Source organism: Pagrus major, chromosome 8 (assembly GCF_040436345.1).
Source record: "Pagrus major chromosome 8, Pma_NU_1.0".
NCBI classification, from domain to species: Eukaryota; Metazoa; Chordata; class Actinopteri; order Spariformes; family Sparidae; genus Pagrus; species Pagrus major.
This window is the reverse complement of record NC_133222.1, coordinates 28,090,410-28,114,912: the sequence shown is the minus strand read 5'-3', so window position 1 is coordinate 28,114,912 and position 24,503 is coordinate 28,090,410. Positions and strand designations below refer to the sequence as shown.

Below are 24,503 nucleotides of genomic sequence, written 5' to 3'. Positions count from 1 at the left end.
AGCTGCTCATAACATTTTACAAAATCATGGTCAAATTTAGTAAGAACAGCTTCTAGCTGGTTTGCAGCCAGATCGAATATCAACTTTGAGGGAGCCTATCTGCTGCTTATTTCCCAACAGGCAGACTTAAGTAGACTCAAATGAACAGGAGTGGCCAAGGTAACAGTTAGTCTAACTCCTAAAGACTGCCTATCTTAGACAGAACAGTCAGGCTTACAAAAAGGGAGCATGGAGGCAAATATAAGCTCCAGTGTTTATAAAGCTTTACCCAGGCAACTAGGCAGTAAAAGTCTATATATGTATAGAGTCACTGATACTGTATTTTTGAGGCTGATACCAATATTAATATTTGAGTGTTTAAAAATCTGATAATGATAAATCAGCCATATTTATTTAGGGGCATGGCTGTACAGAATGCAGAGGCCTATTGCGAATATTTGGACTTGCAATAGGAGTAAAAGAATCTATGGCTCGGTCCTATTAATGTGTTATAGTGAATGAGGATGAACCCTGTAACTGAAGCAGCTAAATGAAATTAAGTCATCATTGCACTTGTCCTCTTCCTACTGTTACATGACAAAATGTCTGCTGTTAAAAAGGCCTGTTTTTGGTCAGTTGGCCAGGCTACCACTTTGACTCAGACTGAACTATCTCAATAAGCATTAAATGGGTTAACATTCATGGTCCTCAGAGGATGAATTCAACTCAGTTTGGTGATCTCTCGAGTTTTCATCTAGCGCCACAACAAGGCTGCCATTATTGTGAAATTATATCAACAACATTAGACTAACTAAACTAAGGCAGTGCATGGTAAATATTATACCTGTTAAACATCATTTAACATGCTAATGTTAGCTGATGTGAGCACCGTGAGTATGTTAGCATGTTAATGTGAGCACTTAGTTTCAAGCATCCCTGTGTCTAGGGTACAACCTTAAAGATCTGCTAGCACGGCTGTAGACTCATAGGTTTTGTTCAGACTGCAAATAAATCAGATCTGTTTCTCAAATCAGATCTTTCAAACAGACTGTCTGCTGGCTTAGTGATCAGAGTGATCAGAATGATCAAATCAGATTTGTGTCCAAACATCACAAACCTATCTGCATGAGTTGCTGTGGTAACAACATGGGCATAATTACACATGCTTGTGACGTGTATTCCAAACAAAGAAGTATGAGAAATGGAGAGCCATCAAAGACGGTCAACAGACAGTTACTGTGTGTTGTCTTCCATACCGGATTCTGCTTAGTCACTCTGATGCACTTCTGTCACTCTGGATTTGATGTTGTTGTTGTGCGTGGCACTGCGAGTGACGCAAAAGACATTTTGAGTGGCCAGAGCGTCCGGACTGAGACGTCTCTGTAGGAATTCAGTTGGAATCATATTTCAAACTACCTCTAAATGTGGTTAGGATCCAATTTGCAAAATTCACATTTCATGTGTTTTTTGCTCTGCAGACTGCAAAATCAGTCTGAATACAATCATCATATGGCAAAAAACAGATTTGGGCAAGCACAGTGAACAAGGCCTTAGTCTTTTTCAGTTGTGACCTGTACTGGTCAGGACATTCAACAAAATGTCTCTCTGTCTCAGCCCACCTTAGACAAAAGTTTGGATTACTGTGTGTAATTTCTTGTTCACCATTGGATAACATATTGACCAATATGCATATATTTGCAAAAAGCGGATATTAGCAAATATATTGGTATGGCCAATTCAAATAGATATATAGATTAAAGATATTTAGAAAAAGTATGTTGCATTCAGTGCCTAGAGGTTCCTACTGATGCCATATCAGATTTTATATTGGAGATGTTTTCACATGTTTTGAAGGTTGGTGTAACTGTCTTGATGTCAAACACATCCTGATCCAGATACCGTGCTTGTTTCTAATCGTGGTCACATCAGAAGGTGAAGTGGGAATGAAAGAGACACAAGTGTAAGACAGAACTATCTCTTACCTTCCTCATCCTCGCTCTCCTCTTCAGACTCGTCCTCCTCTTCCTCCCCCTCTGCTCCTTTGGCCTCCTCTTCCTCATCATCTTCCTCTGACTCAGACTCTTCCAGCCACTCCTGTGTCTCTGAGGAGAAAGAATCATAAATCCAAATGAAACTCACACCGTTCTCTCCCATCTTATAATCCTCTAACTGCTCTCCTGCATCACAAGGTATTCAGGCCAGACAAACCGTCACACTGGCTGCTTTACGACTATCAGCTGAGCTCACCATGAATTCATTTAATATTTTTCTTCGTGTTATTCTGATTGCATGTCTTCTTTTACTTACTTGGGTCCATTTCAACCAGAACCTCCCACTGGTCCATCTTGTGGAGATCCAGGCAGTAGAAGTCGTTCAGGGTGAATTGGCGGTCACCGACCTCAAACATTCCCCCGTACAGGAAGAGCTTGCCCTGACGCGTTGTTGACATGGAGCTGGACCTCGGGCAGGGCTCCACCAGGGGGGCCGAGGCTGAGTTATAAGGAGGTTAAAACGAAACATGTAATCATCCCGCCTGTCTATATTTTTTCAGTTTTCACATTTTAAATTTGTGTGTGTGTTTGTGTAATCTTGCCATCATCCTCCTCCTCCTCTTCCTCTTCTTCTTCCTCCTCCTCTTCCTCCTGAGCTCCAGGGATCACTTCCTTGATGGTCATCACTGTGCCGTCTTCCGTGATGATCTCCTTGATGACCTCAGTGGGTGCTTGTGATGCCGACTCCTCTTCTACCCCCTCCTTCTCTGCTCCCTCCCCTTCAGCTCCAGTCTTCTTCCCCCTCCGGCGCTTCTTCTTCTCTGACTTGTTTCCCTGGAAAGACAAAATTAAAATGATAAACTATCACAGACAGCAGACCAAGCAGTTAAACACAGCTTCATATTGTAATGATTTGTTCACATGTTATAGGCTCTAGTTTAATTAAGAGAGTTGGACTCAAGGATGAACATTGGAAATTCCCTCAAGGCGTTTCTGAGATATCATGTTCACAAGAATGGGGCGCCATTTGGTCACAGTGACCTTGATCTTTGACCACCAACATCGAAGCAGTTCATCCTCGAGTCATACTGGACATTTGTACCAAATCTGAAGAAATTCCCTCAAGGCCTTCCTCAGATATCGCGTTCACAAGAACGGGACGGACAACCTGAAAACAAACTGGACAAACACTCATTCACGCAGCAGCTTCAGAGTCTCACCCTGAGCAGGCCGGGGAACCAGCGATTCTTCACTGTATCATACAGATAGAGGTCATTGTAGAAGTCGCCCTCCAGTGACTCTTCCTCTTCCTCATCACAAACCCCACCAAACAGTACCGTCCGCCCAGCTGGGCCTACCGCCAGAGAGAAACCAGAGCGAGGAGGGGGCTTGTTACCGGAGGGGCTCAACCTGGACCACGACCACTTCTCTGGAGGACAGAGGAACAAAATAATACCAACAAGGATATTAGCTGGATGTTTTCTGTGAAGGTTTATCACTTATGTTGTCTTAAATGATTTTGTCTCCAACTATGAACTTTTTTGTACCTTGGTCAGCTTTACCCTCTCGCTTCAAGAGAAACATGTCAGAATGGATGGTCCCCTTCTCCACATCCTTCTTCACTCTCTGTATAAAAAAAAAAATCACACAATTATTACTCAGATTTCAGATCTGAAGTAATATCCATATGGGAGACACAAACACACACTCACCACTTTAGAGTATCCTCCATAGATGATGACGCCTGTGCCGTCGGGCGTGGCGGACATCTGACAGGCGGAGCGTGGGGAGGGGGCGGAGCCTGATGTAGTGAGGCGTGACCAAGAGAAGGTTTCCAGGGAGAAAGAGTAGACGTCATTGTAGTAGATAAAATCCCTGCGAGGAAAGGGAAGCGGGAGGTGAAAATGCTGAAACTAAACTGAACACTGCTGTGTAGAGAACAGTCAAGTGACACGGCAAACATTTATATCCAACATATACAGAGCAGCATTTATTTGATGTCATGTTGGTTTCCACCTGATCAATCCAAGTCCAATATTCACTCGCTTTTTAGCTATTTGTGGTGTCCACTGTGTCAGTGTGCTGTAACACTGTGGGCCATGAAAGCAAAACAATTTGCTGAAAGACACTAAAATGCTCTGTTGGGCTGTGAAGAACCCAACAGAGCATTTTCTCACTGTGTTTGTCCCTAGAAGTGACCCCGTTCATGGTGCACGGTATGAATTTTACTGAGCCGATACAGACCAATAATTACCTGCTTCTGATGGCAGATACCAATAAGAAGTCTATTCCAACCTGATGGTAAGAAAGGCTAAAATGTAGTGAGCAAAGATGGATGATTAATTCCATAGCTCTTAGAAGATGTGTTGGGTTAAAACTCGTAGACTTTTTCCTTCCTCTGCATTAGAGGCGCATGTACTGCATGCTAATGTTCTTCTTCTGGTTTATTGGCAGATCGCAAACCAACTGTAAAAGTGCATACCACCACGCACTGTATTGGAGTATGTACATGCAATATTTGTTAGGTTCATTAAAACAATGTGTGCAATCAGCTATAATTAACAGATACCAATAAGTAACTGATAATATACATTTCCCAATGTCAGGCCTGATATATATGGTGCAACTCTATGATTTTTACCATTATTTGCAAAATAATAATTGATAAGTGCAGCTTTAATTCAACAATAATAAGACGAACGAGAGTATGTTTTAATTATCTAGTGCTTTTCATGGTACTCAAAATAAACTGCACATAAATTCAGAGGTAATCTTTTTTATGCCAACAAATCTACATATGAGAACCACGTGTTGCTGTCTTTTTAATGTTACCATTTAAAATTACACTTATTTTAAAAATTCATTACTTACAGCCAGGCCATGTATGTCACTATGACTAAGTCCAACTTTTTCATTTTGATATATTGACTCTAATAGATGAAAGTTTGCTGATCTCTGTGGGATGATCTCTTGGTTTCTAGCAGCATTAAAACCAACAGAACTTGGAAGAGGTTGTCTTCCTTCATCCATTTCAGGGTATGGAGAGAGTAAAGATGTAATCAAACATGCTACCTGCCCATGGTCAACTCAATTACAGACATACAGTACAGTCCATGTTTATTATTCAGTAACCTTTTGCCTACCTCGTGCTCTCATGGAAACCTCCAAACACCAGCAGCTGTTTCTTGCTGAGGACCATGCGGTGGCCGCTGCGACCTGATGGACCGCCAGGAGCCCTGAAAAACACAACACCTGAACTCAATTCTGATCACCGATGTCTGCAAAATCATAATTATCACACCACGCACCTATGGGACTTATTTTACATAATCAAGCACTGTTTTTATGAAGCAGTGTATTTCTTATTGACTTGACTAATATAAAAGGAAATGATAGGACCAATTCAGATTTCCTCATATATTAATTCATCACAAAATAGTCTTTATTGCAACCCGACATCCATTTTTATGACCCTCTGCACATACTTGATGTTCTCCCAGGTGTGTGTAGCCAGGTGCAGCACCCAAAGGTCCTTGTAGTGGTAGAACTGTTCCCCGTTTGGAGAGGCAAACTCTCCCCCAAAGACCCAGAGCTGACCCCCGCCCTGGGGAACAACCACCGCCTAAGGGATGGAGGGGAGGGAAGATGGAGACACAGAGGAGGGACAAAGAGGAGTGGAGGAAGACAGCTGCATGAACACAGTGAGATAAAGAGGTTTGATGTCCTCAGATTTAAATGGTTTCGTTGCAGCAGGCCATCAGCCGTGATGACATTGCTGATAAGTTTCAAAGTCTCCCCTGATCTGTGCGACAATAGTCTGCCCCCTGATGGTTAGAACGAAGAATCACAACAATGATCAAGGACTTCCAAGCAAATTTGATGTTACCAGATGTCTATTAAAGGGTAACTTCAACATTTTTCAACTTTAATCTTTATCTATTGGAATTTAGTTAGTGCTGAGGGACACACGAGTGAGCCCCCTCAATGTTCTCTGTGTCGCTGGGGGGCGCCGTAGAAGGGCTGACTATGATACTCTGGCAGGATGCTTATTCGAGTCAGAGTAAACAACTAAAGGCATCCAGCAGAGAGAGGCCGAGCTGCAGCTGAAAGAGCGTGAGAGGCAACAGCGACTATCGAGAGCTGCCAACAGAAGACAGCGACTGGTGGTGTGTTTGCTCACATTGCCCTCCGATACCAACAGAAACTGATTATTTCTGCTGCAGTGAATTTTAGTGTGGGCAGTTTTTGTTGGATACTGTCGCCGACAACCAGCCTGAAGAAGCGTCTGTGCGTTAAAAAGTTCACTTCTGGTTTGCGTAGAGGTGTACCAGGGACCCTCTTCAGGATCCTAAAGATGAACTGGACAAAAACAAGACCAGCAGGGCCGAGAGGAACTATGACCACTGAGTGAGTATTTTGTAGTCTAATGCAATGTTTAAATATATTTAGAAAATATGTAGGCGTACAGTTTACCGTCTCAAAACATATAGACCTGTGGAAAACACACACTAAAGCTTATTGGAATTAATAAACACAAAGCCACTTAATTCAAAGCACTAAGGACCACAAAAAGGACGTGTTGAACATCTGTTCCTTAGCCATCAGTGTTGGGGTCGGAGAGGGCACTTCAAGAGTGGAACACCAAGAGGCACATTGAGAGTGCACAGAGCCAAGCGGCATCTCCGAGAGCGCACAGGGCTGCAGCTCCAACAGGTGACAGTGAGTCCAACCTGCTGGTAAACCTGCAGCAGATCATCTCTCTGACCACCGAACCTGCTCCAGAGGAGGAAAGGAGAGTAATCGGCCTGATCAAAACTGTAACCAAAGAATTACAGACGGCTCACAGCCTCACACCAGCAGCCTCTGAGTGCGAACAGAATAATCTGCCTCAGCTTCACAGAGTGACTTTAAAAACAGTAAATGACTTGCTTTATATTTTTTAAATATAATTTCCATGAGGCTCTTCTTCTCAGCAGACAGACTACAGGTTATAAAGCTGCAAGCAGGAAAACTCTATAATCCAACTTACTCTTTCAAGACACCACGCACTGGGGATTCTATTGGCTCATTTAACTACATGTACCATCAACACTGATTGGGATATTCACGTAAAACATGGTGAATTTCTCCTTTAATTATAGCTGTAAACTTATTATTAAAACCTGATCTTTGCTTACTTGAATGTAGTACTAACGTAACAAAGAATCAAACACTCACAGACAGGTGGACAAATAGAGGAGTAAGTGTTGTTTTCTGTCTGCTGGATTGTTCAACTGTGCAAAAAATATTGCAATGTTTCGCATCAAAAGAGGTGTAATGACCCTCGCTGTGGGTGTACCTGGTGAGAGCAGCGTGGGGGAGGAGGGTTGGGGATCTCTGATTTAACCCAGCAGTTCTTCTTGATGTTGTAGAAAAACAGATCATTGTACAGGTACGTCTGCAAAAAAGGCAAGAACAGGATTTATTTAGTGTTAATACTGCAAACTGACAAAACTTAGAAAAAAGGAAACACGTACATCAAAGCTCATGAGCTTTATATACAGTTTGACCATGTGAACGATTGTGAACAAAATCTCAGTTGACCAGTCGTTTACATTAAGAATAAAGATGAATTCTGCTTTAAAGAGGCTGCAAAATTGTTCATCTTAAAAAGACATTTTTGGAAAGTTTATTCACTACCTTCCTGCCGTTGAAGAACTCTCCTCCAAACAGGATGAGTTCATCTTTCTCAGGATGGGCAGAGAAAGATGCATTCAATCTGAAAAACATAAAAACAGATCAGAGACTGTAAGACATGTACATCATCCAGCCATGATAGTCTTGATTCAGGTATACAAGTTACACATTCCTCGAAAACTGCTTCTTAGTCAAGCTTGCAGCACGGCTGTAATGACAGCAATGTTGGTCTGTCAGTCGAGACTGAAATATCTTGTTGAGATATTTCAGTCTTGATTGACAGACAGACCAACATTGGATCGCTTGCCATGAAGTGCGGTACATTCATGTCCATCTCAGGTTGATTTGTAATATTTTTGTGATCCCCTGAACCTAAATCGAACAACATCATTTGGTCAGAATTTTAATTTGACCAACACTTTGATTTATGATCAAATACCTGCAAAGCCAATTATGTTCCCATCAGCCTCAGCTACACTTTGTGTTTAGTACCAATTAACAAATGTGAGCATGCCTACATGCTTAACTAAAATGGTGAACATTAAGCCTGCAACAACATCAGCATTTAAGCATGATAACACCAATAATGACATTAATCTGACACAGCCACAGCAGTTTGAGGTGTGTGGAAAACTCATGAAACTCTTCTACAACTCAGGTCAGGTCAAATCAGTTATTACATTTTCTATATAACTTGGTTTGATCATCTCTAAGGTTGAGAAGTGACAGAAGCAGGCTTCATCATAAAGTTAAGAATTTGAGCTTCTCCCCTCTGGATGGAGATTCAGATCTCCAATGGCCAGCTCTAACAGGATGGTGAATCATTTAGTCTCTCTTGCAATTCAACTGTAATATGCTCTTCAGTCAGTTAATGACCTTGCATATGAAAAGTGGTGGAGGATGATAATGGTGACGTTGTTTTAACCATTGCTGATTAGGCTGGATCATGATGGCCGGATGTTAATCAACACTATTTAATGTGAGATAGTGAAACATACATTTGTTATGTGTTATACATTTGTTATGTCATGATCTTTGGTCAAGTCTCTGTGTGTTCTGTGTTTCACTTGGATGCATAACAATTTTCCCATTAGGCAGGATAAATCTGAAGAAGGTGATGCGGTCTTTTTACCTTGGTGATGGAGGTGGACATGTTGTCTCCACGACCTGGGTCTTCTTTGCATCCAGAGTCTGAAACTCAGCAATCAGAGCCTCCAAATCCTCCTGGAGACAGAGAAGGGAGGCAGGGAAGATGAAAGATGGGAGGAACAAAACCAGAAGGAGGTAAAGGGCTTTCAAAAAATAGCTAGCTCTGGGTCGTAGGGATATTATAGACAGCGAGCTACAAATCATTTTACAACACACTTTTAACAGTAATTTGTACAAAGCTACATAACTATTGGCCTTGTCCTCTTTGTGAGATATGAAAAGTACAGATATTATCATATAGCCTTTATCACTTAGTACAGGTGGAGTGTTACCTCCTCTCGTTTGGACCTCTTTGAAACCTTTTTCTCCATCTTGGCGGCTGTCTTCTCCGCCCCCTTCACCTTCTTCTCTTTCTTGCCTTTTTTGCCCATGACTGCTGTGAAGCACTGACTGATAGTGTTCAAGTTAAAGAGGTTTTATCTGTTATTTCAAAACGAAGTCGGTGTCACATGGAAATCCAAACAAACTCGCATGCCTTCCTTCTGACAAGTGGGATTTACTTCCGGCAACAAACTGGAAGTTAACACGGTGTGACAATGTAACAGCGCCCTCTAGCGTGGCGGCGGACACAGAGAAGTTCAGGTTTCTGTGTGTACAAGCTCTGAACTTTAACTCTGTAATCCACAGAGTGCAGCATGTCACCATACTCTGATCACTGATAATGATAAAACATCATATCAGTTCATTATCTAAAGGTCTGACAGCAGGTAAAAGCAGTTTGCTTTTCCAGGAACAAGCCTTCAAGGAAGTGGTTACCTTCATGGTTCAATATGATTTACTGTGACAAAAGCCAGAAAACACAGGCCATAAGTAGAAAATGTTGAAATTTAATCTTAAGTATAGGAAATAGAGAATGTTTTAATTTGTAGTTACGTTTTTATTTTATTTTATTATTTTTGTTTTTTTATAATTGCAAAGTCACATTTCTCTGTGCAGGTTAACTTTTTTAAAACTTTGCACTCAGAACAGCAGACGTCAATGTGGACTAAACTGTTGATCACTTTTTAATGCTTTGACTTACTTACTTTTATTTTGTGCAATTGGAATTACTTGCTGCACAAATGGCAAAAAAAAAAAAAAGCCTATTGAAACATATTGCCACATTTCTTGTTAATTTCTGTGACAAACTTTTTCCAGCAATAAATAGGTGACCTTATTTTTGTTGAAACTACATCTTGGGTTTTGTGCTCGACGTATAAATAAAAAAAAATAGTGACAACAATTGTCATTCTTAAGGTTAATACATAATGAGTGACACCGTTGGCAGACAAATGACATTAACTGTTGTGCTGAGTTGCATGTCAGTAAAGAGTCAAGAATTGTGTGAAGAGTTGAGAAAAAGTTAACTGAGTGCAGATAAATGTGACTGAGATTGCATTTAACAGCGGCAACAAGCTGATGGTCCCTACTGTCGCAGTTTTTAATCGTGTTTTTTGATGGATGAAATTACAAAGTAAGTTAAAGTACAACCTGAAGTTTCTTCAGGCCCCTGAGGGTCTGTTTGCGTGTTTGAATACACGTGTGCATTTATCTTCAGTGTGTGTGGAATGTCACAGAGAGAATCGACAGGTACTAATGAGCAGGGAAGTGTCTTGACACCCTAATAGGGCATTTGTTTATCCCTAAAACCCCTCCTGACAGGCCCTGCATGCACAAAGCATCCAGAAACATTTGTTAATTTTCAGATAAAACATGATGATTTGATGTGGAGATGCTGAAAGAAAGCCTCTTTTTCTCACAAATAAAGTGATCACCAGGAAGATGCAGCAAGTGGCCTCAGACACTTTGAATCTGGGTGACAGTACATATTATAACCAGAAGAGGGCAGCTGTGTGTTTCTTTGGAGCCAGTCCTTCAAAGCCTTGACTTGAACCCACTCCAGTAGGACAACTTCAAGGTGTAATGTGTTCTTTGATAATAAGATCTTTAGTGTGTTTTAGTGTCTAAACTAAAGCGACACCTGCATATCGAGTAATGATATCTGCTTTATAGAGGGATGCTATTCTAACAGAGAAAAATTGCCCAATGCAGAATTAAATGTGGCAGTCAAATGATGGCATCAGATAGATTCATACGGCTTTAAATTGCTTTTGCAATCTCACTGAGGATTTCTCATCTATGCCTTCCTGTCCTTTGAATGGGTTCGTCCCTCGCTGGTCAAATGGAAATCTTATCCTTCATCTCCAACACTTGTAATTATTTCATATCTGTTCACAGTGATTAAAAAATGGAGGACACAATGTTTACAACTGACCTGTGAATTCATCACTGTCTGCTGTGGGTATCAGCTCTTTCCAGCCATCTGTCAACATATTGTGATATTCATTTTCCTTCCCAGTATCTACAAACAGTCACAAAGGCACACAAACACACACACACACACACGGACACATGCATACGGCACATGACTGCTAACCTTTGGTGGTTTTCCTCTGAGGTGCCCCAAGGTATGTGCTACTCTGCTAGTGTGTGTGTGTGTGTGTGTGTGTGTGTGTGTGTGTGTGTGTGTGTGTGTGTGTGCGTGCACGTGCATGCGTGTGTGTGTATGCTTGCACATGAGTAAGTAACAGAATGCAAGTCAATTTTTTCAATTCCATTCACTGGCATATTTCATAATTGTGGCTGTTTGAGTCTTTGTGTAGTAACAGACAGAGAGAGAAAGCAGTCTGTTCAGAGGGAAAGGTTATCAGAGAGCCTCAGGGACCATGTCTTTATCTTCTGTACCTCAGGACAGTCACACATCTTATCATAAGCTCTCAACTTATGCTGGTGCACAACCTGTCAAGCAAGTGAATAACATGATGAACCACAAATTTGCATGGTATTAATATTACAAATAAGAAACATAACCCCCTTTCCTTGGAGCCAGACCCACTAAAACATCTCACTGTAGTCATGTGGGGTTCCATGAGACAGAGGCCCAAAAGCAATACTGGTTCTCAGACCATTGTTCTTGCAACCAGCCTGCAGACTTACTGAAGTATGCAGGACACATTTCTATGTCTTAGAGGCAAAAACAGGGCAAACAAGCCCGTGGAATTTAAGTTATATTGGGGTAATCAGGCAAATCAGCAGACAGGGTGTCACATGGTGAATATCCTTACGTCAAGCTTCTGAAATGTTCCATGTTTGAAATTATTGAGAGGCATGTTGTAATTAAAAAATCAAATGCTCTGCCCACACCATCAACACAGTTTCAATGTAAGGGCTTGTCAGTGACTGTCAGTGACTGTCCATGTGTGAGGGACATCTGAATAAAGTGACAGGCTGTAATTTGCTCAGTTTTTCTTGCTGCCCATGTCATTGTCCTGCTTTTACTGTAATTGACATACCTTACATTCCTGAGTGTTGGTTTAAACTTCTTTCTTGATTTTAGGTTGCCAACTTTACACCTGGCCAGGTACTACAGATAAAACTAGCCTCTTGACTAATTCTGGCAAATTTACAGTAATGTTCATTATTATGCACTGTCTGAGAAATAAACTGGATAAAAAGTAAATTAAGATAATAAAAAAAAATATATTTATTTCATTAAATGAGAGCCAGTATCAAATAGAAACTTACAGTGAAGAATGAGAGTTTTCTCTACAGCTCTAACCCAGCCAATAACATAAATGGTGTCTGATTGAATTCCTTTGTGAGACATCACATTAAAGCTGGGGTTGGTAAGTTACTCTAGAGGCATTTTTTGTTATATTTGTAGAAAATCTCTTAACATCCTGACAGCAATCAGAAAAGAAAATGCACTGACAAATAAAAGAAAACCCTCTGGCCTCTTATAAGTCCATCCAATCATTTCATACAGGCCAAATGAAATGCTTCCTGTCTGTCTACCTGCTTACCTGTCTCTGCCCATGCACTCATTGCGCATGACCGGAGTGTTCCGATCATCTTGCTAAGGCTATTAACGAGCTAATTATTAGATTAGATGTTTTCTAACATGTGAGTGAGACATGAGGTAATGCTAGTTGGTTTTGGTTGGCGATGACAACAATGTTCAGGACTCACAGTACACAGCCTCTGAGTCTGTCATTCAGTCGCTAACCGAGTAGCACAAAGCACACAGCCCCTGAGCAACAGATTAATTTAGCTGCTAGTTGCGCAAAGCACACAGCTCCTGAGCGACAGACTCATTTAGCCGCTAACCGAGTTGCGCAAAGCACACAGCTCCTGAGCGACAGACTCATTCAGCCGCTAACCGAGTAGCATGAAGCACACAGCACCTGAGCAACAGACTAATTCAGCCGCTAACTGAGTAGCACAAAGCACACAGCCTCTGAGCCACAGACTCATTTAGTTGCTAACCGAGTAGCACAAAGCACACAGCCCCTGAGCAATGGATTTGTTTAGTGGCTAATCCAATTGGATGTATTCATTGGGTACCCTTTTAGGATGGAGGCATGTTTGTGAGGTCTATTTTGCTTGTGTTTATAGGATTTGGGCATTGAACACAGTTTATTATTTATTTATCAGACGAGTTCAGTTAAGAAAGCTTGTGGAATGTAGTGAACTATCATCTAATATGTCTCCCAGCTGGCCAGCGAGGCCTATGGGAAGTCTTGATCAGTGTAGGTCATGTAAGCCCCCAGGGATAACTCTGGGCATTGAAACCAATTTGACATAACATCCACACTCTATTGTAAGCTCTGCAGAAAGTACAGGAAGTCGAAGTTTTTTGGCTTCATACACCACTGAGCAGCTTTCATTGGGATGAAGAGGGCCCCGGCTCCAACCTGTATTCAGATTTTTCCTTATTAGATCCATAAGTTCATGTGTTTTGGAGGAGTGGCTCTGAACGAAGGAAGTTTTTCGGTTGGATACTTTCAAAATGTAGCTCTCTCTTGTTGGTTTCTACAGTCTTTCTGACGCCGGCTTCAACTAGTTAGCTAGAGTTAACTGACTTGACAATATTTGAGATTGATGTGGCTTGGCTTGGTTCGACTCGATCTGGTTTGATTGTTTTGACTTATTTTTGCTTGGTTTCAGTTTTTTATTTCACTTTCCTGGCTTGAATTGATTGATTTAATTAATTTTGTTTTGGTTATTCAATTTGACTAGATTTAGCTTGTCTTGTCTCCGAATTTATGACCTGGGCTTGACTACATTTGACCTGAAATAAATCTGCTTTGTTTGGCATGGCCTAATGTGACTTGACTTCATCCAAGATAATTTAACCGGACTTGACAACACAGGCACTTTTCATGCCCAGTTTAGTGAGCCAAAAGGGAGCATGGACATCTTCTCTGAACAAATGTTGTTTACCGTGATGGAAACAGAAGAACAGATGGCTGGCTTGCACCTGTGCCCCTCTGCATGAATACACACACACACACACACCTACAAATGCATTTGTGAGTCAGCATCCTTGCGTCAATACTGCCCTCAGCATCGTGCCGTCTGTTAGCCTGAACGTCTGGTCGTGACTGACGCTGGAGGGGGGAAATAAAGGGCTGAGGTGATGAGATGAGCGCAGATGTTGGTACCTGAAAAGAAAGACCATTATCCAGCCTGTGATTAGGATGGTTTTAGAAATAGACACTGTTGCTGCATTCACACGGACGAGGGAGCAGGAACACACACACGATTGTGGACCAGTATGGAAAACTGATATCATCCTCCTGTTGCTCAGAAACAAAGCAACCAATCTTCATGCTGAAATATACTTTCTCAAATTCAAGCAAATGCACATAAAGTGTACTTCTATCGTTGTATTTGTGAAAAAATCAATCACATAGTCAGTCGGCAGCATTTTGGGTGGAAGTAGAAAAAATGTCTTGATGTAAACAACAAATGCAAGTTAGTTATTGTGAACAATGAACGATGATTGACAGTTGACTATCAGAGCAACACTTTTTTCAATAAAATTTCAATAAAGTTTAACAAGTCAACTGACAATGTTTCACTCTATTTTTGAATTCAGATACATTACTTTAATCACTTATCACATCACTTACATTTTATTTCATTATTTTTTGTTTCTCCCACCAATTTTTTGTTGTGAATGATAACTGTAAAACAGGGAAAATGATAAAAACTTGACTCTGTTTTCATCACATTGCAACTGTATAATCTGTAACTGTAATATCATCTGTTTTAGATTAAAGGGGCACTGTGTAGTTTTTGGAGAAGAAATTTTAACTCAGAATTTTAATATTTACAATATAAATGAGGTAATAATGCAAACTCTATCATTATATATAACTATATAATACTATAACTATTTATTTTTTCCATATTTGAATAAAGAAGCTGTTCTCAGAGGAAAATAAGGTCCCCAGAACACTGTTAGAAAGCTAGAAAGGTGGCAGGGTCCGCCAAATATAAACAAAGTAAAACAGTATAAAATGTGTTGTCCTTTAAGGTCAGTTTGTTTATTCAGTCATGAAAACAAAGAGAGTTTGTGTTTTATTTCTTCCCCAAAACTACATAATGCACCTTTAAACACATCACTTGAAAGTTTATCTCTCCATTTTTCATTTTCCATCAATTTTTATCCCTCTTATTTTTCCATTCACATTTTCATCACTTCCATTTTATCAATTCATTTGTGTTATTTCCACCCCTCAAGAAAATGTCCACCTCCTCAAGGAAAAGACAGACAAAATGTTTGCGTTTTTCCTGACTTTCTTCACCTGGCAAACGTCTGTCACAGAGGTCATCAACGAATGATAACAGACTCTCATCGATGTATGTCTTAAAGGTCCTATTTGTAAAAAAAAAAAAAAAAAAAAAAAAAAAACAAAGAAAAAGAAATTTGATTTGGGACTTTGGGAACGAGACTCAAAAATGAACTTATCTTACAAACAGGTCCTTTAAATCAACATTATGTGGGAATTGTAAATAGGTGCTAATTACAAACAGAACTCATTACGTCATACCAATGTTATGTGTTGAAAACTTGTATGTTGAAGTAAACATGTATGTAATGCTGTGATCCTACCCTCTCACTGAAGTTACATAGTGCAGAAACAAGTGACAGAGACACCATTCAGCCTGTTACAAGACACTGTACCATCAACATGATTCTGAAGCTGTTATTTAAGATAAAAAAGTGACGTTATGTTGGTTTAATTAGTGATAATATTTTGTATTTCTTTTTAGATGTAGATGTTGCAGAAAGTAGCAAATTGCAGTGTATTTTACAGTAATTACTCTATGTGCTATATTGGGCTCTAAAAACAAATGTTTTTAAGAGCGTAAGAGTTTCCAGTATTTTAGGTAATCATAGAAAGACACATTGAGTTTTGGTGGTGATTCAGTTTGAGTGAGAAAATAGTTCAATTTTGAAAGATTTGGTCACTGAAACGTTCATTTTATGTGAAAGCAAAAGAAGTGGTCCACATTTAAGTCCACTGGGACTTCTTCTGTGTGGTGGAGTCTGTCTCTACTCTGCCCTCCACCTTTTTATTTTGTTTTGTTTTTGTTTTTCCCATTTCTTTTTTTTTTTTTTTTGTGCATTTTGGTATTCTGTGTTTGTGACGTTTTTGGATGACAGCTGGTGTGAATCCATAAAAACATAGCAACCAGGTTACTTTTCTGTGTACACCTCTCTTCTGCTCTCAGCCTTCCCACATGGTTGAATGTAACTGCCATGAAACAATTTGAAAATAGTAAAGGTGTGTTTACAAACAGCAACTGACAAATCCTGCATACTATGCCTTTAATTGTAACTAAAGTGCTGGGGCTATATCAAACTGGGATAATAAAGACTACAGTCATTTTGAAAAAATCCAATCAGCTGTAAGGCCAATGCAAATAAAATGCAGTGTGTGTGTGTGTGTGTGTGTGTGTGTGTGTGTGTGTGTGTGTGTGTGTGTGTGTGTGTGTGTGTGTGTGTGTGTCACGTCTCCTTCCTCTGTGCTCCTTTAAACCTCACAGACAATAGACAAAGACAAACACAAGTAAAGTATTTGATCTCGGCGCACCACCCAGTGTGTCGGTGTGTTTGTGTAAGCTTCGTTGCACACGTATGTTCAGGAAGCATGTAAATGCCGCTACGTGTGGATGTCTTAGTGTGTGTGTGTGGATGTCTCTGTGTGTGTGTTTCTATAGGGAAGTGAAAATCAGAGCTCACACCTGCCAGTGTTCCCTGCAGTGTGGATATAGACTGTTTGTTGTACTGCAGCCGCTGCTCTATCTGGTTTCCTCTCACACAGACTTTATCAGCAGCAGCAGCAGTGGCTGCAGAGTGTGAGAAAAATAGGAAATAGTACACTTAAATTTATTCAGCTTTAGCTGTTTTTATCCAAAGTGACTTACAATAAGTGCGTTCATGGATGCAACACTGCAAGAATCATGCAAGTAAATAAGCTGAACTCCTTCAAGTGCTGTAATTAGGAACAATGAGAGGGAAGGAGTGTTTTGTTTGTTTTTCTTAGTATTCTTAAAGGTGCAGTAGTAAAAAGGAAAACTGAATAAAAAGGCAGTGGCATTGTTAATTTATCTATTTTATGTAGCTTTGAGAAATCCCAGCTTGACCTAGAAACCATAGTCGGAGGCTTAGAAAAAAATGTCACTTCAGTCATAAAATAGGTCCAATAAAAATATTTCTTGTGCATATATGTGAACCAATAAAATATAAATGATTGTAATAAAGAAATCTGAATTCTAATAAGTTTATTTTTGTAATAAATTCATTTTGAGCTGTCGTGTGACGTGGCTCGTTGCGACATGTTTTAGTGGCCAGTCTCTTTTACAGTCAGTGATTCTGCCAGCCATCTTTCTGTTACACAAAGAGCAGCGATCTGTGAGGGAGTATGCATGTTTCAGTTTTTGATTTCTTGTGTACGGCCACCGTTGTTTTTCTCCACTTTTCATAACCTTGTGACAGCTTGTTTCACTGTGTTCTCTCCTCTGATCTTGGATTTGTTCTTTTTTTTGTTTTGCTTGAGATGATTCATGAGCAACTTACTGAGCGAAAACATTGTGAATGTATAGATTATTTATATAGAATGCCCTGATGTGTTTTGCATTAATGTGTGATGATTTGCCAGTAGTAATCGGTACTTGTGAGTTGTGAGTGCCTTTCAGTCTTGTTCAAACGTCTGTCAAACATGTCTGATTACTTCAGTGCAAATTTTCCAGTTGGACTCCAACCTGTCTTGATCGTTCTGTTCCTGATGCATCTACTCTATTATTTGAAGTAATTTTGACCAACTGACCTACATCTGATTTGTGCATCAGATGATCTATTGCACAGGTTGAGCATGTGTGTTATGGGTCAGTATAAGGAATTTAGCTACATCGGTGAGCTGTCAGGAGTTCATTTGTTTGTACAGAGCAGTTTGTTGGCTCACGCCCACTTTCTTTTACCTCCCACTGATCAGCAACCACACCTCAAACTTACTATACAGTACAGTGATCGCTGACGGCTCCAGTACTCCAAATGGTTCCAGTGGTCACTGTTATTGTCTCTATTGGTGTGTGATGGTTTCTTATGGGTTGTGTTCTGATGGTGCTCAGCTGGTCTGTCATAGTTTCCAATAGAAAACAAGGTGCCCTAATGGTTTCCACAAACCAACACAGACCATCTGTCACACACATGTTCGCTATATTGTCGTTTAACATGTTTAATCAGCCATTAAAGGGGTGAGACACAAAACAGGCTCCAGATCATTTTATTTTTATATATATTCTGATTTCTGATTTTTGTGAACTAACAAAGATGACCACAGGGTAATATGTAATAGACACCCACAGCTGGACAGTAAGAACGTCTTGGAAATGTCTTCAGCAGAAGTGTCTTCAGGTTCTCCAACTTGTTTTCTGTGATTTAGTCTTCAAAATTACTGAGTCTCGTTTCAGCGGGGCATTCCTCTCTCATCAGGTCATCATCAGGCAGATTTGCAGATCAGAGAGGCACAGCAGTAAAACAGCAGGCCTACGTCTACAGACACAACTAATCCAAGTCTGGATGAGAAATGACACTTTTACAGTCTTCATTGAAGTTGAAGATGGATTTCATCGAGGTCCAACATGTTCTCATAATGTGTTGGTAGAAACTGAGGATTTCCAGATTTCCAAGCTTCATTTCCTGTCAGCAAAGACTATATAACAAACAAGTTCAAGTGAAAGAACCCAATAGTGACTCCACAAAAAATAATTGTCACAGTTGGATTACAGTGAATGTAATTGAGGACTATGCAGCCATAAACCTACACTAACACATACACACAGAGGTATCCTTCCATCTACAGACTCATGATCAGCTCACAAATGCATCTCTCAGGCTGTGTGAAGAAACCCCTGTCAGCTGGTACCCTCAGGGTCAGCTCAGGGCCCCTCTGTGAAATGTTGCAGCAACCTGCAGCAGCCTCCTCTATACTGCAGTTTCCTAAAACACTCTTTCAGTGTAGCAACGTTTGTGGCTGTTATGTTGTTTCCAGCCCTCACTAGGCTCTGCCAGTGTGGTGGTACATGGATGTAATGGCTGAAACAGGATTCTCTGCACATCTGTCAGCAGTTTTGCAGCTGAATCAGGTGTCTTTCAGTTACAGAGTTCCAGTCTAAAGCGTTTCCAGTGGTTAGCTGATTATCACAGAGTACAGTTGGATCAAGAGATAGCATCACCTCTCCACACCCCTTTTTCTCACTGTTTGTCTCTGTTTTCTCTGGTCATGTCACACCGATTTCGAGAATATTTCTTTCTACTGTATAGACAGCCCAGTTTTATGCAACGGCGGCCTTTCCAGAAGAAAACAAGAGCTACCTCTACTTACTCACAGATCGCTCTCTGGTTGGAATGTCCTCAAAAGTGATATTACATGTGAGGTTAGATTTGCTCCTGTATGTTGTCACAATTGCCCCTGCACGTGGAGGCAGAAGCAGCATTGATTTCTAGTGTTTCAATCAATATTGTGACTCAACATTGCTTGTAGAAACATTGGATAACTGATAGCACACAGATAAAGAGTGCTGTGATGAAGTTACCCATATGGGAATTTAATCCAATCAGCTGAAGAGGTTTTTGAGTGATGACATCAAAACCAAAAGTTGAACTTAAGCTGAGATGGCCAGATACAAAGAATCATACCAACAATCTTGAGTTTGAAACATGGATCACAGATGTTGTGAAACGATTGACCTCGTCCATCCTAAAGTCCTTGAACCAGGCCTTGTTTGTCCATGGGTTCAAGGTTCTGCCTCTGTCCTCACACCTCACCTTTACCATGAGGCTGTCAAACTGACCTTGTTTCAGTCCTTCACTTCCACCCCAGGCTGCCCTGAATACTTTGAATACTTGAGAGGATTAGCTTGTTTGGTTCTATGAACATTTATCAGCTGCGTGTTATGTTTACCTCAGCAACCAGCGTGACAGAGTCCTGCTTTAATCATCTCTGACAGTTTACTGCCAGTACAGATTCATGTGATACTCCTATCATCAACAACAAACAGCAATATTAAACGTCTGTGTTGTGGTGGAAGCCGCTCATTAGTTTATGTTAGTGGTCTCCATTTCTAGACTAAAATTAGCTACTGTTGCCCACTTTTAGCAGAGCGGAGAGAGGCCCTCAGACAAGGCACTGGAGGATGTGCATGAAAAAAAATCCGATACGAGTCCTTCACACAGAAATTCACCGTCCAGCATCATTAAACAACTTAAACAAATTGTCCACAGGCTCGTAGAGGCCACCGAGCGAGACAGGGAAGGTCTCTGCTCACATTTGGCCAATAAAAAAGGGATTAATACATTCAAATTACTACAAATTGTTACGTAGAGCCCCTTTAAACACCAATTAAACAGTTTGATTATCAGTGGTGGAAAGTAACTAAGTACATTTTCTCAAGCACTGTACTTCAGTACATTTTTGAGCTACTTGTATTTTACTCGAGTATTTCCATTTCCTGCTACTTTACACTTCTACTCCTCTACATTTTAAAGGCAGATATTGTACTTTTTACACCACTACATTCATTTCATTACTTTAGTTACTAGTTACTTTACAGAGTGCATGCTGCATCAGAGCCAAAGAAGTGTTGATTCATTTTATCATTTTATCCTTACTAACCTGTTCTTTACTTGAGTATTTTGATTTTATGCTACTTATAGATCTGATTTATACTCCACATTTAAAAGGGAAAAATTTGTACTTTCTGCTACACTACATTTATTTGTCAGCTTAAGTTACTAGTTACTTTTAAGATGAAGATTTTACACAATGGATAATATAACAATACAAGACAATGTTAACGGTTTCCAACCGTTTCTGTTGGCTTCTGATGTCTTACAAAAAGCAGTGTGGCCGTGGTCACATTTCAGAAGTCTACGAGCTCTACCAAATAGTAATTTCCCCCTCTAAACTTCTCACATCATTTCATGTTAATAAATGTTCAAATGATCCAGTATTTGGTCCCATAAATCAGAGATTTGAGAAAAATTCTGAACAGACTAGTGTATTAGAACCTTTTTTTTCTCTCTTACCTGTTGTTCTTACCTGGTGTCCCTGTGTATTGAACCTTATACAAAGAAGAATTAATAACTCCACAAGCCAGCAGTCCAAACATTAACATGCTGCTTAAACATTAATTCTTTAATAGCGTTAATAATCCCATGATGTCCAACATTATAATGAATAAGTCAGAGACAAACCGGTGCTTTTACTTTAATATTGTAGCTACATTTTGCTGCTTTTACTTCAGTAGAATGTCTCATGCAGGACTTTTACTTGTAATTAAGTATTTTTACATTGCCGTATTGGTACTTTTAGTTAAGTAAAGGAACTGAATACTTTTTTAACCACTGCTGTTGATTGTGTTTAAAATTTTAAAGGTTAAGTTGACATTGGCAAAACTTTAGTAGATGTTATGAGAGAAACAGAGTTTGCTTTTATTTTGTTCTGTCTTTATTTTTCATTCTGCAGAATAAAAACAAGAAATTTACAAAGTCATACAAATATCAGGAGGAAAGGAAGAGCAGCAGCAGTACAGTGGATGAATGTTGTTCGTTCTCATGCTCTCATCACATTTTCAATCCAGCTTAGTGTCTATTCAACTAACAATGAATGTTGGGAAATCATTTTAAATTGTAATTTGACTGTTTTTTGTTTATTTGTTAACTGTCTGAAATTAAACCTCAACCAAGGAACCTGTTTAGACGTTATGCAAGTTGCACAATTCATCGATGAGACGTTGGCATTCCACATCCATTCAGCTGTGACCTACAAGTGGGAACACGAGTGGGAAACAGGAATTTCCGACTGCCTGCAAGACTTTGATGGAAACTGGAACACTAAATGACTGAGGATGAGTGTGAGGAGAGCATGAGAAGGCAGAGTAAGGCCTGACGAAGATCAGGAAAGCGCTCAACAGACACCCATTGCTACCTCTTTAACAGCAAGACCACTCAGACGCTCATCCTTCCTGTCTGTGTTGTAGAGGCTACAGAGCAAGACGAGAGGCAGTTTAACACAGGCACAAAGGCAAAATATAATGTTTAGTAGGTACCAGGCTCAGTAAAGATCACAGTAATTTTCCAGGTGGAGTTGGTGCTAAGTCTAGACACTACAGAACGATAAATTAAGGCTTTTTTTTACAGGCAGTGATTTGAAAAAGTCATAATTCCACGTAGAAAAATAACTTTAAACTATCAATCGACAAGAACAAAATCGATTTTAATCACCCAAGCTTTTCAAAAATAAATCTCAATACTGTAAAAAAAACACCTAAATATAGAATTCTGGGAACAAGAGAAGTAATGTAAGGAAGTAAGTAAGGCTTTTTAGACAGGGGCGGCCCCACAATTTTTTGTAGGGGGGGCCAGAAGGGGCCACTGAAATCTTGGCTTGGCCACCAAAGGTTACTGTAAATAAATAGTACGTAATGTATTTAACATTAGATAAATGCATTTTGTTCTCATTACTGAGAAGCATATTATGCATATGCAACTCACTAGGGGAAGGGGTGTTTTTTCGCAAAGACAGCCAACAATTATATTCAGGGGGCAATGGGCCCCCTGGCCCCACCTTAGGGGCGCCACTGCTTTTAGAACAATTAAAAAATATTTGCTTTTTACATTTTTGTTGCTATTTGCCTTTAAGGGACAATCAAGAGTAAGGAGTCGGGCAGGATGCAGGTGAGAGAGGGGTGTGACATGTTAACAAAGGTTCAAAAGTAGGTCACATTTTCTCTCATTTCAGATTTTCCACAATGCTAATGAAAATACTGGAGAGAGCATCGGGAAAGAAAGAGGAAACACACAAACTGAATCTACTAGTGCTGCTACACAGTACAAAGCAGGTTTCACGAAGCACTAGACAGAGTATTGGTTTTGGCACCGGTCAAGAGGAAATTATTTAGCCGCTATTGTTTCAATGCCTTGTTCGTGTGGTGCAGCTTTTGACATCAGTTAATGAGTCTGTTACATGGAAAAGGTCCAGTTGTTTATGGAACAGCGAGTTCAAATTGTTATTCAGTGGATTAGCACTGTCTTTCATTGTGCCTGTTCACTAACGTAACAAAGTAACAAATCATGCTGAGGTTTTCAGAATAAAATGTACACCAGAGGTACAAAATATTACAGAGATCCCTGGTGAAGTGGGTCCAGACTATTCATGATTTTGTTTATTAACTTAGCTGAGGCAAGGCATGTTTATTTAGAGAGCACATTTACGTACGTCGAGCAAGAATCTTCAGAAGAAGAATCTTGAGTTGATTTGTTTATAAAATTTTAAACCAGAATCAAAGAAAACACCAAGATTTTTTACACAGGACTTTAAATTTGATGAAAGAGGCCCAGCATTGATAATGGATGCAGAACTGTCTGCAGGACTGGAAATCAGGACCTTAATTTTGCTCTGGTTCAGCTTAAGGAAGCTTTTTGCCATCCAGGATTTTACATCCTCAATACAATTTAAAGAGAATAAACACTGCATGGATCACATGGTTTGAGCGGGAGGTATAGCTGGGAGTCGTCTGCATAGAAATGATAGGAGTATTATATTTTCTGAAAACATACCCTAAAGGAAGAAGTCAAAATGAGAATAAAATAGGACCTAAAACGGAACCTTGTGATACTCTGCACGAGATGGGAACAGAGGAAGAACACAAAGTCCCAATTCTGACAGAGGCCGACTGGTCTTGGATGTAGGAGGAGGGCCAGTCCCTGAATGGCAACAACATGCTTGAGGCAGTCCAATAAGATAAAGTTTATCAACTTGGTCAAAAGCAGCTAAGAGAATAATTAAGATAGCCCCCAGAAGAATATGGTGAATTTTCTGAGTTTAAGGACAGGAGTTTTGACAGTTTGTCACCCTCCAAAAAGGAAGTTGGAGATAAAGTTTTTACTCTTGGAGAACAATGATATAAAACTCAATATTAAGATGTCCTTAATTTTAATGCAGTCATTGTATATTTCTATTTATCCCAATCAAAAACAAGAATCTGCATCCTTTTTTGTACACACAGAGAACGTGAAATCAAGGACAAGTTGTAAATTTGAAAAGGTTTTCACCTTCTCCAACCTGCATTAATTATTCTGGCCACTTGGGGGTAGTGCAACAAGCTATATTCAACACATTGACACAGGTTTAATCAGCTTGTAAAGCTGTTAAGGCTAAAATGTTGCCAAAAAATTGTTTGTCTACCCTTGTAGCAGACACAATATAAGCATTCATTTAGAGTTGCGTTTCTAATCACTCTACTTTTAGATCT

General features: G+C 40.0%; 1 protein-coding gene across 1 annotated transcript in view; it reads right to left on the bottom strand.

The window, feature by feature from the left end:
- The window catches only part of klhdc4 (kelch domain containing 4), a 9,821-nt gene extending 475 nt beyond the window's left edge, over positions 1-9,346 (bottom strand). Inside the window, exons 1-12 of the mRNA XM_073472952.1 lie at positions 9,128-9,346; positions 8,779-8,870; positions 7,650-7,728; positions 7,309-7,407; positions 5,456-5,592; positions 5,114-5,206; positions 3,683-3,845; positions 3,518-3,596; positions 3,191-3,399; positions 2,573-2,804; positions 2,287-2,469; positions 1,962-2,081 (exon numbers count right to left, since the gene is read on the bottom strand). Coding sequence (XP_073329053.1) covers positions 1,962-2,081; positions 2,287-2,469; positions 2,573-2,804; positions 3,191-3,399; positions 3,518-3,596; positions 3,683-3,845; positions 5,114-5,206; positions 5,456-5,592; positions 7,309-7,407; positions 7,650-7,728; positions 8,779-8,870; positions 9,128-9,226 — 1,585 coding nt within the window. The 5' untranslated portion in view covers positions 9,227-9,346. The remainder of the gene's footprint in view (positions 1-1,961; positions 2,082-2,286; positions 2,470-2,572; positions 2,805-3,190; positions 3,400-3,517; positions 3,597-3,682; positions 3,846-5,113; positions 5,207-5,455; positions 5,593-7,308; positions 7,408-7,649; positions 7,729-8,778; positions 8,871-9,127) is intronic.
- Positions 9,347-24,503: the final 15,157 nt, after the last annotated feature.